General features: G+C 40.8%; 1 protein-coding gene across 3 annotated transcripts; it reads right to left on the reverse strand.

Annotated features, from left to right (window-relative positions):
- Nucleotides 1–308: 308 nt before the first annotated feature.
- SHCBP1L (SHC binding and spindle associated 1 like) lies at nucleotides 309–17,208 on the reverse strand. Of its 3 annotated transcripts, none has more exons than XM_037145666.2 (10): nucleotides 16,652–17,208; nucleotides 15,035–15,184; nucleotides 13,066–13,280; nucleotides 12,219–12,305; nucleotides 11,929–12,147; nucleotides 7,829–7,934; nucleotides 3,778–3,931; nucleotides 2,383–2,633; nucleotides 1,428–1,550; nucleotides 309–631 (listed from the first exon to the last, which is right to left on the reverse strand). In XM_037145666.2, the coding sequence occupies exons 1-10, from the start codon at nucleotides 17,048–17,050 to the stop codon at nucleotides 383–385; spliced, it is 1,953 nt and encodes a 650-aa protein (XP_037001561.2). In that variant the 5' UTR covers nucleotides 17,051–17,208; the 3' UTR covers nucleotides 309–382. The 3 variants fall into 3 exon arrangements, with proteins under 3 accessions (XP_037001561.2, XP_053519710.1, XP_037001562.2); XM_053663735.1 differs by having other exon boundaries at nucleotides 371–528; XM_037145667.2 differs by having other exon boundaries at nucleotides 470–584.
- Nucleotides 17,209–17,605: the final 397 nt, after the last annotated feature.

Consider the following 17,605-nt stretch of genomic DNA (forward strand, 5'->3'; position numbering starts at 1 on the left):
TGCCTTTGAACCTGGTCCTATGTTACATATCATGCTCCCTTACCGTCTTCTTTCCATTCTCTACATAGAACACCTAATGACTGAGAGCATTTAAAACCAGTGTTTAAAACACATTTGTTTTTGGAATTAGTGATGATGGTGGTGCATCGACTAAAAACATACTAAATACCACTGAATTATACATTACACTTAAAAGGTTGAATTTTATTGAATTACATTTCAAAACTTAAAAAATCATAAGGATCCTTCTAGGAAACATTAACATTTAAAATATTTTTAATAAGTTTTCAATTTCATTAAAACTGCCATTTCTGTGGGAGACGAGATTTATTAGACAGCTGTCCATCTGAAATACAGGACTCGTCACGTCAGCCCAGATGCTCTAAATCGTGACAATTCTGACGTCCCCCTTTAGGTTTGCTTCTATTTTATTGTCGTTCATCTCCAGGTTCAGATTCTGCATTACTTTGGAGAGCACACTTTCATCTTTACTGTCTCCGGAGGCAGCCCCTTTGTGGAGGGCTTCTTCTACAATAAAAAATTGTTCCGTTGGTTGATTAATGCTTACTCCATAGCCGCTGTTGCTGTAAATATGATTATTAGTCATATTCAATTTGGGTGCAGGAAGAACCTGTTAAAGTAAATTAGTTTTTCAATTTCTACAAAAATATGAACTCATGAACATGTCTTAAACTCTAGAACTTACTGGGCTTACAAATTTCCTTAAGACAAGAGAATCTCAGTTTTGAACAAGTTCTTTCCGTCACACTGGATTACTATAATATTAACTACAAGAATGTTTAATGAGGAAACATTAAATGAGATTTTCAATTTATCAGTTATTGATAAACATTGACTCTAGATGGGGTTACAGCAGTATCCCATGAAGCTGCTTTTAATAACATGAGAAATAGGAAAATATTGAATGATTTCAGATAAAATGATAAACATACATAATTTCAACTGATATGTAAACTAGATTTCTGTGGAAAAACTTCATTACATATGCAGTCTAGAGAGGAACCTAGAAAGGTAGGAATTGTAGACAGGAATGGGAAGGAATTTCACTTATATGTTATGCTATCAATGTTTTAATTGGCTAGTTATTTTACAAAGTTTGAAAGAATACTTCTTAATATATTATTCTCTTAATTTGCTTTATTTTACAAAATGTATTATACATCTGCTCAATGAAGAGTCTAAAACATTTTTATAGAGCTAACCCGCTTTCTCATATTCCAACTTATCTGCTAAGGATTCAAGTTGAAATCAATTATAAAACTACGCTTGTTTCCCATTAGCCATCACTTAAACCATATTATAATTATTTGGGCTATTTTCCAAAGCAATGATAACATGCAGACTAAACTTTAAGACTAAAGCTAATATTTTCATATATAATTCTCTATGAAGAAATACGTGAGTACCTTCACACTAACTCCACCTGAGGTGCTTTTGGAACTGTCACTGGTTCCGAGGGTGTTACAGTGGTGAATTTCATTCCTTTCCAGAACGGCCACGCTCCCAGGATACAGTTCAACACCAGCGCCCTGTAAATAAAAAGCAGTGAAACTATCTGTAAGACACACCTCTAAAGTTTTCTCTAGATTTCAAAGCAGTAATGCTACGTTAGCCATGTAAACACATTTAAGTTACGTGAAAACGCACAATAGTGCAAGCAAGTTTATTGTATAGATGTTCTAAAAATGTGGAAAACTAAGTATTGTCTGTTAAGAAACTCTCAGGCCTAGAAAGAAGGTTGAAGTCATATGATCATGGCATTGATGTTGCACACAAATGAAGTCTCTAGAGTCAGAAACTTCTCCAAGCAATTCTCAGTTACAAAAATTTGCTTGTATGTGTTCTGCATCCCTCACAAGGCTGCTAAAGTCTGTTTCCTCACTTTAGTGGAAATGACGAATAGAATCATCCTATTGAAAATCCTCTTATTTTTCTGCTGCTTTTAATCTTGTTTCTCGTCCAATCTTCCAGTCCTTTAATGACCTCTGTGATTGTACCTGAAGACTAGAACTGTTCGGAGTTGTCACAGTACCTGACAGCGATGTCTGACAGGTAAGTCCCGTTTCTTTACCCTCAGGTAACTGATTCATGATCTGCTTTATAGCCTCTAAGTGTAGATTCCTACACTTTTTTTTTAAACTCACAACACAAAGCTAATAATTCCTTACTTTGAACTTAGGCAGTTCACTTGCCTTAAGTGTACTGTGACATTGTTGTCCTCATTCTGTTTATTTTCATGGGTTTCTAAGCTTGATTATAATTGAATTCAAAGATGAAGCAAATGCCACCCTTTGTTTGCATGTTAAGGTCACACAAAGTTATCTACAGTCATAGAAGGGCGTAGTTGTTAAAATGCAATACCTGGGCGCCAGTTATCTCACTGTCTGTGAGTGTCAGAGCGGCCCCTGTCAGAACACACACGCCTGTGCCATCACATTTTAACACACAGTTCTTTAGAGTCATGTGGCCAGACTCCACCACCACAATACCATCAACTGTCCCTTGTTGTATCAAAGACAGATGCATTAGTTTCACATCATCAGCTTTGGACACCACAAAACTGTCATGAGAAGGCTCAGAAGTAATTCTAATCTCCTCTCTCTTCCCAACTCCTGAATCATAGGAACAAAGATACATATAGTTAAATCAGTAATCCCAAAGTCTGAAGCCTTTGGTTATTCAATAATAATGTTTTTCTTTTCACACAGTTTTAAAAAGTAACCTGTAATTACTGCATTGCTAACTAATTAGATACTTACCTATAATGTATTCTTTTGTCCCTATTTTGATGTCAGATTTTTCATTTATACTTAATCTAAATCTTAATGGTATTCCCTTAACATACTCTTTCCACTACATATTTCCCTAAATTATATAATCGGCAGTCATGTACAATATGTTAAGACACAAAAAGTACCATACCATAACCTAGTTTTAAAACCCTAGTAACTTCCCATACTAAAAAAGACTGGCAGAGGATCCTGAATTAGGTTACAAGATTAATGTAATCATCCCCATAGTTTTGCTCTCGAGTGGTCAAAGCAATCATCTAAATATAACATCAGCTCAAAAGTAAAGGGCTGAATCTTTGAGAAGGCGACAAAACCTCTGAATTACACATATGATCTTATTATTCACATAGTAACAAATACTGATTATAGTCATCAAAATCTAGTGAAAATTTTGCTCAGTGTTTGCATAGATAGGCAAAGTTTAAGTTACTTGTTCTTTTGGCCAGACAGGACAGAATTAAAGTTTCTAAGTATGTTCAGAACCTTAAGAAAAAGTAAACTCTGCTTTTCTACTATTTTAGTAAGTTTTCGTGTGAATTAACTTGAGAAAACGCTGAGTACATTTTAATATAGCCTTACATTTGGGTTTTCCCACTAAGATGATATGAAGTGCAGTGGGAAAGATGAGAAGAAAGTTGTTCAGTAGAAACACAGGTGATGCTAATAGGAAATATTATGAACAGGTTTTTATTTTTCTGGTTTGGATCTGTTCTGAGAATCTGCTATATTGTCGGGGGAACAAGGGTCTCATGGATGTGCTCTGGTCCAGCAGTTCCAAACGGGGTCTCCGGCACAGACAACAGATACGTGAACACGTGAGAAAAGCCTTATTGTGAAAGGCACGTAAGGGGTTTTTGTGAAAAAGAAACTTCTAATTTCTAGTAATCTGATAAACCATGTTTATAATAATAGAATTTGTCAGTACACATTGCTATAAAAAGATGGCAAAGAACGCCCTGCTAACCCTTTATAACGATGTCATCGGTCAATAAAGCAAGATTTACAGCGTGGTATTCTCCTGGGAAAATAACCACAGTGTCTCCACTGTAGCAGCTGTCCAGGGCCAAGTCCAAGTCATCGTGCTGCTGGAGGAACGTGTCGGAGGACAGGTCCTTCACCTGCAGAGGAGAAGTGAGACGGCACACCTTCAGCAGCAGGTCAGGCTGAAAGGTCATTTTAATCAGTAACTTCCTGATAACAGCATGCTTTTCGCAAGACTTACCTTGTGACAGGTAATAATGACAGGTAATGCACTGTCATTATTACACGCATTTATGTTTGTTAAGTGTTCCGAGTATCAGTCCATCATTTCAAGGAGTGATGAAAAGAGATTTTCTTTATGATCACTAATAATTTGACAGCCATTAAACACTGTGCGCCAGAAGCCCTACTTTGAACTTGACCTATTATCTCCTAAGCATCACAACAGTTCTGCAAAGTAAAGTGTCGTTACCTCTTTGAAAGGTTAAGAAATTGAAACGAAGTGAGAGTATGTGGTTTGGGGTTTATTTGAGATGACGAAAATGTCCGGGCACTAGAGAGAGATGGCAGTTTGCACAACATTGTGAACGTACTAAATTTCACTGAATTGGCCACTTTAAAATGGTAATTTTATGTGAATTTCACCTCAAGAAAGGGGGAAAAAGATACAAGAAAGAACACATTGTCTTTGAGAAGTCAGGAAGCAACAGAGCCAGCAGTACAGATGCAAGGCAAGTAAATCCACCCGTGTACCCGGTACATTGTCAGACAGTTACCCACTTTGTAGTATTATAGGGAAAACCTGAGCAATGACGACACATTATTGGGATATGAACCACAGAACAGTAATCATAATAGCAGTTGGTATTTTTGTGGTAGGCGTTTGCTAAAGGATTTATATAAAATCACTTAAGCCTAACACCCATGTGGGATAGATCTCATTATTCCCTTTCACAAATGAGAAAATAAGAGAAACTTTGTAACTTATCTAATCTCACACACATACTGAGAAGCAAAACTGAAAATCAAACCCGGGTTCTACTCTTCCCAAGTCTGTGTTCTTCACCGCCACACTCACACCCGCAGCCAGAGGAGGGACAGCGGGGACACTGCTGTCTCTCCCAGACCTGTGAGGAGGACTCAGGTTTAACTGCAGTTGAGGCACTGGAACGAGTACTCTGGTCTGTGCCAAGAGTGAGTCAGAAGCCAGAGTGGGCCTAAACCCAAGGCAAGCCATCCCAACCTGAGAATCTGGGGAACGAGAGGGGAGGTGCGGTCTGACACCTGATGTGGTTGGCTGGAAGGGCGTTTCTGGCATTAGAGAATACAGGAGGACGAGGAAGGGCTGTGTACAAACAGAAGTTCAAAGTCAGAATGGCTGTGTGTTAGTAAGATGTCCAGGTGAAGATGCTTAGAGGCACTGGTAGTGATGTTGGCCAGCAAAGGATAAAAGCAAGATGAGAAAAGGCAATAAATTTACTGAAAAACCACTGTGTTGGGCATTGCTAGGGATTTTTTAAAAATTTTATTTATTTATCTTTAGAGGGGAAGGGAAGGAGAGAAGGAGAGAAACATCAATATATGGTTGCCTCTCATGCGTCCCCTGCCGGGAACTGGCCTGCAACCCAGGCATGTGCCCTGACTGGGAATCAAACCTTGATCCTTTGGATCGCAGGCCCGCACTCAATCCACTGAGCTACACCAGCCGGGGATGCTTTTATACATTAACATTTCATTCCCAAAGAACCCTCTAAGGTGGTGGTACTTACTGTGTACTGGGCATTATTCTAAGCACATGACAAATATGAACTAATTTAATATTCACAGCTCTACAAACAAGGGACAGAGGATTAGCCCCATATTACAAGTGAGGAGCTAAAGCACCAATGGGTAAATACATAACTTACTTAAAACCACACAGCTAGTAATTGGCAAAGCCAGAATCTGAATCCAGGCAGTTTGGCCCCAGGGCCCACGTTCCTAGTCGGCCGGCTCACGGTTTTCATCCTCTTCTTTGAAGCGCTCCGCCAGTACAGAAACTGAGGTGCAGAGGTCGGGCAGCTCGCCAGTAAGTGGTCTCAGAGAGGCTGCGTGAACTCCAGCCTATGTGACCACAAGCCCATGTCTTAACGCTATTACTGCATGTGAAGGTCACCCACATGAAGATGATGGGCAAGAGAAAACTGTTTCAGGAGAGAATAGCAGGAGGAACACCGAGGAAAGAATCTTCCAGGTTGAGCAGGTTGCTCAGGGCTACGTACATAGCTGGACCACTACCAGCTAGTCTGTCAACCGCAAAGGTAGACATAAACTCAAAGATCTAAGCACATGGGAGTTGGTGACTTCTCTGGGCAGTCTTCCCCTCGTTACCCTGGCCACCCAAGTTCACAGATATTTCCTTACACAGAAAAGACAGGGCTGCAAAGCACTGAATATAAAATCAAGGAAACTTCTCATTTTTATGTAGGAGAATAAAGTCAGAAATAGATTTAAAACAAAAAAGATAAAGTAAAAATAAAGATGATAAGGCTGAAGATAAACACAAAATCTATACCTTTTTATAAAGATGTTGCAAAGATAATTGGTAATTAAGTTACTGAATGATCCAATTCAGTAAGCAATGAAAAGGAAAGTGAAATTTTGTTGAAAACGGGTAGAGCAGCAGAGCAGACCAGTCCAACGAGTCAGCTGTACGTCTCACCACCTCCTCGCTGGACTTCTCGCAGTCCCTCCGACACACCCCACCCCCGTCGACTCCACCAAAGCTATCGGGCACCTACCACGTGCCAGGCAAGCGTCAGGCTAGGTGATGGGTCTCTGGTAAATACGTACCTTTGCTCATATTCTAGTAAGAGAAGACATTCAATAGACACAAGCCAAAAGTATTACATACAGTCGTGAAGAAGGGAAAGGGCAGGGTGCTCGGATGGTACCAGCTGTCCTGTGGTTTCTGGAAGGTTGAGAAAGGCTGGGCAGGATGTGCAGCGGCTCAGTGAGGCCGCGTTGTTACACCAGGATGCAGGGCAGTGAGGGGGGCAGTGGGCACGTGGAGGTGACGAGGGACGTGAGTGGGAGAATTCTCAGAAAAGTTGTTAGCAGCTGAGTCAATGGTGGTACCATTTACTGGAAGAGGAAACTCTACAAACAAGTCAGTGAATAAGATCAGGAACTTAAACGTGGACATTTGGGCTGAAGTACTTGTGAGATAATCAAGTGGTGATGAGCAAGAAGCAGTTGGACATACAAGTTCGGGCTCAACAGAAATCTGGGTCGTGGGTGCACACTTTACATTTCCAGTGTATGTGACTGAAGTCCTGGGTACAGGTCAGAGAGGTTGCTCACAGGGACATTATAGTGCAGAAAAAAGGAACCAGCATTTAGAGGTTCGAAAGGGGGGAAGCATCTAGAAAGAATGAAAACCAGGAAAGTATAGGAAGGCAACAAAAAAGAATGTTTCCACGTGACAGCTGTGAAGTGTTACTAAGAGGCTGAGATGGAAATATTTACATTTTGATTTAGAGCATTTCCCCCGCTCGGACTGGTTAAATTTAGAGCCTTCCTTCAGGTCTCGACTTGAGTTATTTGTTCCAGCCAGTGTTGCGAGAATTGCCAATTCTGGCCGATGTGACCATCTTACGGGCATCCGGGACATACCCCTGTCTTAGCATTTGTCATTCGAGTTGTGATCGCTTACTTGTTCCTGTCTCCGAGTATTCAACCTTGTAGGGTGTGCGAGGAAGCAAGACTTCTCCCTCAAAGGAACCTCGCGTCTCCCTCAAACGCCGTCTTTCCCACACTGGTCTCCCAGGCTGGGCACACTGCTAGCGCAGTGTCTGACAACAAAGGTCACTACTCAGCAAGTAATTGCTGGCATTTATTCCTCGACTGCTTACTATGCACCAGTCGCTGAGCTGGATGCAGTGGGGGAAATATGGCGCCCACAGGTGGCACAAGAACCCTGCCTTCCAAGAGCCGCTTCTCCGATCATGCGCAGCCAAACTGAAATGAGCAAACCAGAGCAGTGAATTTCTCACCATGTTAGTCGTCATCACTTTCGCCACAATGTGTGTTATAGTCTTCCCAAAATCTCTCTTTCCTTTCCGACGCCTCAGAATTCTTGGGAAAAATGGCCCATGGACTCTGGAGTTGAAAACATTCAGGATTAACAACGAGAACAGATTCAGCCTGTACTTAGGAAATAAAAATTTGGTACTGAGCATCTTTTTTTTTAAAAATATTTTATTTATTTATTTTTTGAGAGAGGGGCAGGGAAGGAGAAAGAGTGGGAGAGAAATATCAATGTATGGTTGCCTCTTATGCATCCCCTGCTGGGAACTGGCCTGCAACCTAGGTATGTGCCCTGACTGGGAATCAAACCGTGATACTCTGGTTCACAGGCCCGCGCTCAATCCACTGAGCTACGCCAGCCAGGGCCAGTACTGAGCATCTTGGACAAGCAGATTTCACCAACTGTAAGCTCTTTGAGAGCAATGAGCAATATGAGAACAATGAATGATTATAATAGTTTAGGTAACTGAGTGTCTATACCCTTGAACCCTAAAATCTCTTCATTTTAATGGTATGTACCTGAAGTCTCTGCATGCAGTGAATACCTCAACCCCCTCAACTCTTTAATACAGTAGAAAATTTGCCCAACGGTACTTTCACGACCCACTGAACTGCGGAATCACACAAAGCCAAGGGGGATTATGCCTGTGATACTGAGCCCTAAGAATGTTTTGGGACATGTCTAATTTTAGATACTGTGTTCAGTGTTAGACACAACATGAAAACCAATTCATTAACATAGATGCATAGGTACCATGTTAACGAGCTATTTCAAAGCCTAGGGTCTCACAGTTAGCTGTGGGCTCCAGAAGAACAATTCTAGTTTTTCTCTTAGTTGTTTTAGGTTGTTTGCTATTCGGCTCTTCTAAATAATTCCATTCTTTCTCTTCTTTCTCCCTTTCTTTACAGTCCCTGTTTTCTAGCTTGTAATCATTTCAGTGTCCCCAAAATAACAAACACAAAAATAGAGTGTATGCACCATTACTGTCAGCCGAAGGGGCTCTCCTTTTCCGATACAGGTAGATTTACCATGTTCTCCTGGGGCGGAAGCCTCGGGGTTCTCTGTGGCCCTGTGATTCTGCTGGGTGCTAACTGGGCTGCAGCTTTAGTACCGATATGTTTCACGTTATATTTCAATGATCAAATATGTTCGTGAAGCTGACATTTTCAGGAAACTGGTGCTAAGAATTTATTATGCAAGTTATTAAAATTTGAATCCCAACATCTTAGCAATGCCCTCCAAAGCAAAAATTTCATTTAACATTCCAAAATCAAACCCACTTAGCACTTTTAGACCTATTTAAACAAGTGGCTTTGATACTGAGAAAGGGAGCTACTCATATATTACTTTTTCACCACATACTCGATTACTATCACTCAAAGAGCAAAGACTCATCCTACATTCAGGAACTAACTAATCATGCAATCCTAGTGGTAAAATCAAATGTATATCTCAGTGTTTTTTGATCCAATTTATAAGGATGTAATTTACAGAAGTCACTAATTTTAAGTGAATCATTTCAGGAGGTCTCACAAATGTGTACACCCATTGAACTCAATGACAAGAATCAAGAGACAGAACATTCCTGTTACACTCGGTGTTGTACCTGAACACCCACTGCCAAACCCAAGGTTACCTAGGCTTCTGCCTGTACCTTATTCTAGGTCTTACAGTATCATTTTACATTTAGGCCTGTGGAGCACTTTGAGTTAGTTTTGTGGAACCTTTTTTCTCGTAAGCATGGTTAACGATGACTCACAAACCCTTTACATGTCCGAGCTGAACTTGGAAATCCTCGGTTCTTTTCTCTAGTTTCCATCCTCTGGTGAGATTTTCCACGAAGTGACTAACACGGTGTTTTCCTTTCATCCTTTAAACCTATGTACAACAGCAGCTTTGAGGTCTTTGATAAATCCAGTATTTGGGACCCCTCACAATAGTTTATACTTTTTTCCCGGGTATGGATCTAACATTCTGGTTCCTTTCTGTGTCTAGTAATTTTTGGTCAAACGCTAGAAGTTTTGGGTAATATATTTTAGTAACTTTGGATTGTTATGTTCTTTTGAAGATTGTTATCTTGTATTCTACCAGGCGGTTACAATGCCAACCCCTCCCCTCTTGAGGTACATGGCAGCTGACATCTCGGCTCAGTTCGCTCAACTTCCACCCTCCTTTCGAGGGTGGCCCCCAGCCTTCTCTGCCCCTCTACACCAACAGGGTTCACGCAGTGCTCACGCAGGGACGTGAAACGGCAGAGTGCACGCTCAGTCCATGGCTCCAGCCTTCTCTTTCAGTATATCCCACCCAAATTTCCCAGGGATCTGGCAGCCCTAAACGCTGTCCTTTCTCGACCAGAAATAAACTGCTTGTTTTGCTGCCGGAGCTATGAGAATTGGTTATTACCCTTAGATCAAAAAGCCACAAGTTCCCATTCCTTACCCATTCCAAGGATAAATCCATTTCAGGGATAAACTTACCTTGTTGCTGCCTGCTTTCGGTCATTTCATAGTGCCTTAAAATAGTTGAATACTTTTGATAAATCCTGTCCAGATTTTATAATTGTTATCGATGGAATAGTTTGGCCGATTAACTCACTCCACCGCTCCCGGAACTAGATTCACTGTGATCCTAACTTTTAAGATGAGAGAACTCTGGGTTGCCCTGTGCCATTGGAATCTAGAGTCTAGTGATGAAAAGTTATATGCAAATTCGACTTTTGTTGAAGTTGCATGTCTAGATAAGTAGATTTCAAAAATCCTATCTATACTGATTTCCCAAAGTAACCCCAAGGTTTCGTTACACAGGAATCCCAGTAACAAGGAAACATCAAAAATGTCACTGGAGGCCCCGGCTGGTGTAGCTCAGTGGATTGAGCGCGGGCCTGTGAACCAAACAACCGTGGTTCGATTCCCAGTCAGGGCACATGACTGGGTTGCAGGTCAGTTCCCAGCGGGGGACCCACAAGAGGCAACCATACACTGATATTTCTCTCCCCCCTCCTTCCCTTCCCCTCTAAAGATAAATAAATAAAATCTTTAAAAAATGGTCACTGGAATGGGATTCTTAGTGATCGAAAACTAGGTCAAATTAGGAAGAAAACACACAAAAAATTAGGGTTGCAGTCAACAGGTAAGTAAAATGTGGCTCAGAACTCCTAAGGCAAAGGATGAGTAAAGGAAAAACACAAAAGGGGCACAACAATTCAGTATGAAATAATCAGAAGTTATCTGGCTCCATTCCAGATTTCCCATTGATTTGGAGACCATGAGAAAGAATTCTAATTTCCCCTCTATTTAAAATGAAGACAGAAATCTATATTTTACTGCAGAACAATGTAAAAACATTTCAACACATCGAAAGTAGTTTGGAAGAGAATGATGCTGATTAAATCTATGTTGTCTTATTTCTCATCAAAAACAATTTATCAATTTATGTTGGTTAGAAAAGCAGAGATTATGAGGTAGCCAAATTAGTCAACTCTCTTTACTATGCATATTGTATGTGGAGGAGGTCTACCTCCTTTCTTATGTTTTGGCCATAATCAAGAAAGTAAAGAAGAAAGATAAGGAAAGGACCAGATTTATGAGATTGTTTTCACATTTAAAAAAAAAAAAAGAGTCTGGCTGGTGTGGCTCAATGGATTCAATACCAGCCTGAGAACCAAAAGGTCGCCAGTTCAATTCCCAGTCAGGGTACATGCCTGGGTTGCAGGTCAGGCCCCCAGTTGGGGCGTGTGAGAGGCAACCAATGAATCTCTCCCAAATCAGTGTTTCTTTCCCTCTCATTTTTCCCTCCCTTCCCCTCTCTCTAAATAAATAATCTTTTTTAAAAAAAACCTAGAAACTGCAAAGAAAAATCATTGACAAATTTTAAAAAAACATTGCAGTTAATTGGCAGCTAATACAAAAATGATTTTCCAATACTGGTAGTTGCACCCTGTGCTTATCTCATAAATTGGACATTGAGTTTTATAATCATATCAATTGGGGCAACAAATATAAGTGATGTAATTAAAGAATAACCACGTAATCTTTTTGTTTCCATTTAAAATACAGCCATCATTACCGGAGGCGCAAATCTTCCCACATTTTCAGTAATCCACAGAGCATTACTATCTCATAGTACTTTTTCCAGCATTCGACGGCCTCTGCTGCCGAGGGATCTTCTTTAATATTGCTCTGATACTCGATGAGCTCGACACGCTTGTTTTTATATTTCTCCAAGGTTTTTCTGAAACGCTGGGCGATAGGGCCGGGTATTGTTCCGTCCTGTATGTCACAGCACCTGGAAAGTGCCGATACAGTTACAATGTGTATCTTACACGCTGTGCTGAACGAGCTTTTAAGTATACTTACAAATTAATTCTTTCTTCAATCAAAGCAGTATAATTCTCAGAACTTTCTTCATCATCCCAGTCTCTCCAGAGAAAGTCATAAAAAAACCTGTGATCAAATTAAGATGGAAGTGGTCAAAAGCAGTGAGCACCACACTTAAAAGTAAAAGGACATGCCCATGTCAGAATTGTTTATATGAATTTTAACTCTTAAGAAAACATTTTTAAATGACCTCAGAGCTAATATTAGGTAAAGTTTAAAAACTTGATTATCTGGATTCTATTTTGGTTACTACAGATAACATAATGTTCTTTGAAGTGGAATTATAAATTGCAGGTTTCAGATTTCATGGATTTGGGTTATTATTTTGTATACAAAAAGCCCCTTGAAGATATGGTCAGATTTGTATATTGAGGGGAAGAAAGCATTAGAAAAACAAAAAACATGCCCCTGAATGTTCTGTATAAAGTTTATGGGTAGCTTCCCTCACATTGTTCCCCATGGTAAGAAGCTATCATACTGTGAACGGTTTGTAATACCCTTCAGTGTGAAAAATGAATTCTGACATATTTAAGATGCTTAAATATGCACAGAATTTAGTATTACTTATCACTAAAATCCTGAATTCAATTTTTATAAAACATGATACTGAAAAATAGCAAACTTTTATTGCCTGTGTATACCACTTCACAAGAGAATGTTTTAACTAGAAGTTACAAATGTGTTCCTTAAAAATGGACAAACTGAATTCAGCAGTAAGTAAAAATTAATAAATGTTCGCAAAGTACTTGTATAAATAAAACTTCCATATTAAATCAAAATTCTGAATATGACCATGGTAACTTTCAGAAGGAAAAAGCTCTAGTACCTGACAACTTCCAAGGCCAAAGCAATATCACGTATTTCAGAATCTGGGCCTTCAACAGGGTGCACTTCCAAGAGAGGCACGCAATGCTCTAGCTCCTCTAAGATCTCATCGACCAGAGCCCTTGGAATATTCACAATATTAGAAGAAAAAGGCTCAGCAACAGAAACAGTCACTTTGAAACAAGATGTTGAGCTTTGGTGTGGTGTACAAGTTACCTACAATAAATATTATAAAATTTTTAACTACAAATGAAAATAAACCAAAGTCTTTTTTTCTCATATGTTAGCTACTTATAAAATTTTTAAAAAATGTTATGGCTGCCCTGGCCGGTGTGGCTCGGTGTATTGAGCGTTGCCCTGAGAACCGAGGGCTTGCTGGTTCCCTTCGGGCACATGCCTGGGTTGCAGGCCAGGTCCCCAGTAGGGGGCGTGCGAGAGGCAACCACACAGTGATGTTTCTCTCCCTCTCTTTCTCCTTCCCCTCCGTCTAAAAATAAAATATTAAAAAAAAATGTTATGCCTTCTCTAACAATCAGTATATAGGATAATTATAGATTAATATTAAATAAAGTATCAACATAATTTTTGAAACTCCATTTCTTAAAGACATTAGTTTTCAAGGTTCATGAGAGGAACTGCATGTCTCCTACATTATTTATTTCTAAGTTTGAGTCGCCAGACTTTTGGATTTTATAGAACAGTAATATTCAAAGTTTTGGGGGGACTAATTTTGCCATGAAAGAATGTTTTTAAAAATCCTATTTGTATTATTACATCATTTGTAAAAGGCTATTCAAATACAAAATAAGTAAAAGGACATAATCAAAGAGTAACTCTTTAAGTTGAAGAAAAATGTAGCTTTATAAACAACACACTATGTTTTACTTGGCTCATTTCTTTTTTTCTTTTTTTTAAAGATTTTATTTATTTATCTTTAGAGGGGAAGGGAAGGGAAGGAGAGAGGGAGAGAAATATCATTGTGTGGTTGCCTCTCATGGGTCCCCTGCTGGGAACTGGCCTGCAACTGAAGCATGTGCCCTGACTGGGAATAGAACCATGATCCTCTGGTTTGCAGGCCTGCGCTCAATCCACTGAGCTACACCAGCCACGGCAACTTGGCCCATTTCATCGCAATATTATAGTGATAACCTCCAGGACTTGCCTGACAAATCAGTGCTTGAGAACCACTGAAGTGACAGTATTATGTTCAAAATAAATAAGTAACACAAAATTTTTAAATTAACAGAAGTTAGCAAGAGGGTACATACTTTCCATTGTAAGATGAATAAGGTTTGAGGATCTAATGTATAACACAGTGCCTATGGTTGATAACATTATATTGGGTAATTAAAATTTGTTAAGAGAACTTAAATATTCTGCTCCTTCCACAAAAAGTAAGTATGTGTAGTGATGAATAGGGAATCAAATTTACGACATCAGATATACCACAATTTGTAACCTACAGACACAGAAAAGCAAAACCTTATCAGATGAAGGCTTGGAAGTTGATATATTAAAAAGGGTACTTTTCAGTAAAAAAAATTTCAAATTATATTTATAGTTTCCTGATCCATTTTTTTCTTTCCTTATCTGAATGTCATAATTGAGATAAATGAAGAAGGGAAATGATGGAAAACTTCAAATTTGTTAAAGCCTAGAAATTATTAATTTTTAAGAAATATACTTTTGTTATTTTTATGTTATTTATGATATTTAAGCAGTTAAAACTAGGCTCATAAATACTATCTGATACTAGCTGATTACACTTAATGATATTATAGGTAAATGTGAGCTAATCTACCCTCTTACCTTCTTTTTACACTAATTTACTTACAGACTTAAAATATAAGTAAGCTTTTGTCAACTTCTGTTTAAGTATCAAAGCCCCAAATTACTAAGGTCATATTGTGGTCTTAAAAAGAACTGATAATTTCACTCAAAAGAACCAAGATCAGGTAAAAATTATTTACCTCAACCAGTATACCAACAAAAGGGATAGAAGCTTCTTCATATTTCACAAAGAATAACTCAGGATTCGTCTTCCAGACCCCAAGCCATCTGTCTTTCAACTTTAATTTTTCTGATAGGTATTTACTCATAGCCTCATCAGCATCTTCTGCCTAGCAAAAACAGAAACACAAAAACCATATGTAAAATTATAGGAAATTTCAGACGTCTATATATGTTTACTGACCTTTATTTTAAACATGGCACCAATAATCTCTTAAATAATGAAAAGGCTGGAAAAGAACAGATTTAAGTGAACCTATATTTAATGGGAAATATGAACATAGTTAATTATCAATTTAAAAGTTATTTCCTCTGAACTCTAAAGATGTAATGACTTTACCTATTCAAAACATATGCAGTACATAGAAATTTAAAATAGCACTCCATTCTCTATAACAATTGCATATGTTCAACATTCAATAAATATTTCCCCATTTGATTTTTTAAAATTTAAAAATCCAGCTATCTCAAGGTGATAGTGTAAGTTATTAGGAAACTCAGTCATTAGACCCTGTTTGATTAATGACACAATGATCTATATAAATGTTTTTCAATGTCTTTAAGAAGCCTAGCCTTCCCCAACCCTCAATATTAAAGTTGGTCATTAACACTGTCCTAGTTTTATGATAATGGTGTTTTTAAAAATACTCTTTTGGACTATAAAATATGGTTAAGCTACAGAAAAATCTGAAAAATACAAAAAAATACAGGGAAAACAAAATCACACCTAGTCTTTGCAGCCAGAATACAACCACTGTTGATAGTTTGGTGTTATTTCTTTCCAGTCTTTTTTCTATCCATATATTCATCATACATATGAATCAATGTTTTGTCTGCTCATTTCCGTACTTAACGTTATAGCACAAGCATATCAATAGTTATTGAAAACATAATTTTTCCAGGTGCACAGTGTTCCATTATACAATGCCACAAGTTTTCACTGCCCCAGTAGTTGGCAACGAGTTTCTAATTTTTAATTTTTATAAATATCACTGCAATGAATATCCTGGTACATAAATTCTTCTGCCATAATTTGTTAAACAACAAAACAGGTCAGAAATACACAGTATTTGCTCTATTCACTATTACCAGGCATAAGTATATATCTTCAAAACATCATTCCACACCCTCAACTGATGTGTGGGAACCAGTCTTAGGGTGTAAACATTTTTAGTATTGTAGGGTAAAACTCAGGGCTACGGACTCACCCCTAGGTTTGGGCACAAATTATTGAATGAAAACACTGCGGTGGGTACGCGGGCACTGATGAGGCCTATCTACGTTTTTCAGAAACTCTAGGAAAACCGGAAGAAACACGACGAGCGCTGTCCCCTTAACCGACAAATTTTCGGTTTGGTGCAAATCGAATGGTCACTCCTTTAGGACAGGGCCTGGGCAAGCCCGATAAGGTGTGAACCGCATAAATGTTGAGTAATGTGATTTTTCCAGAATGCACGTTTCCTTTGTGCCCTCTGCGCCCCCATCTCCCTGGGAGGTGGACCCGAATTGCCCTGCTCACCCCCACCTTCCCCTTTGCAGGGGGCCCGTGCTGGATTCCAGCCCCTTCTCACGCTCACCTTACAATCCTGCAGCACCTGGTCGCAATACAGCGCCACCTTTTCTTCCCTCCACATGCCCCTCATGGGGGACACGCAGATGGGGGGCAGCGGCCGCGCCTCCGCCTGCGCCTCCGCCTCCTCGGGCACGGAGGGCAGGGGCTCCCCTTCCTCCTCCGCCGCCCCCTCGCCCGGGCCCTGGGCCTGAGTCACCGGCAGGAGCTGCAGCCGCCGCCGGGCCGCCTCCCGGCCGGCTTTCGCCTTCACTGGTCGAGGGGAGGCCACCACCGACCACGCCTTGCTCTTCGGCGTCCCTGCCGCCGCCCCGTCGCCGCCGGGCGCGGAGACGGCCTTCTCGCCTCCCCAGCCCGGGCTCCCGGTTCGGTCCTCGGACTCCGCAGCCCTGGCCCCCGACGCCATCTCCGCACCCCGCGGGCCCGCTGCAGCCGTTAGCACCTTTACCCCCTGGCGCCGCGCCGGCCAATGGGTGAGCTGTGCCCTCAGAGCCGGCAACGAGCGCGGAGGCTCGAGGGGGTCGCGCGGCAGGCGAACTGGGGATGGGATGCTGGGGCTGGAGATGCTGGGGCTGGGTGTTGGGGATTGACCGGGATGTTGTGGGGGCGTGGCCAGGCGGGGCGGGGCGGAGTGGAGGGGCGGTTCGAGCGAGGTGTTGGGGCGGGGCTACTGGGTGGGCGTGACGGCGGGGCGGGGCGAGGGCAGGGCTCTAGGGCGGGGCGTGATGGCAAGGGGCGGGGACCCTGGGTGGGGTGTGGTGACAGGGCGGGGCTTGGGCCTGAGATGTGGAAGGGCGGGGTTCTGGGCAGGTGAGAGGAGTGGGATTAAAGAGAGTTGAGCTCAGTGTGGTGGCCCCAGCCCTCTCTCCTTGAAATCACTCAGTGAGGGAATTCTCACCCCACGGGAGGATTTTCTTAGGGTCCCCATACTTTTTGTTAGGTCACGATGACCCTACACGCC

The sequence above is a fragment of the Artibeus jamaicensis genome, unplaced genomic scaffold (assembly GCF_021234435.1).
Source record: "Artibeus jamaicensis isolate MK-2021 breed Jamaican fruit bat unplaced genomic scaffold, CSHL_Jam_final contig_327, whole genome shotgun sequence".
NCBI classification, from domain to species: Eukaryota; Metazoa; Chordata; class Mammalia; order Chiroptera; family Phyllostomidae; genus Artibeus; species Artibeus jamaicensis.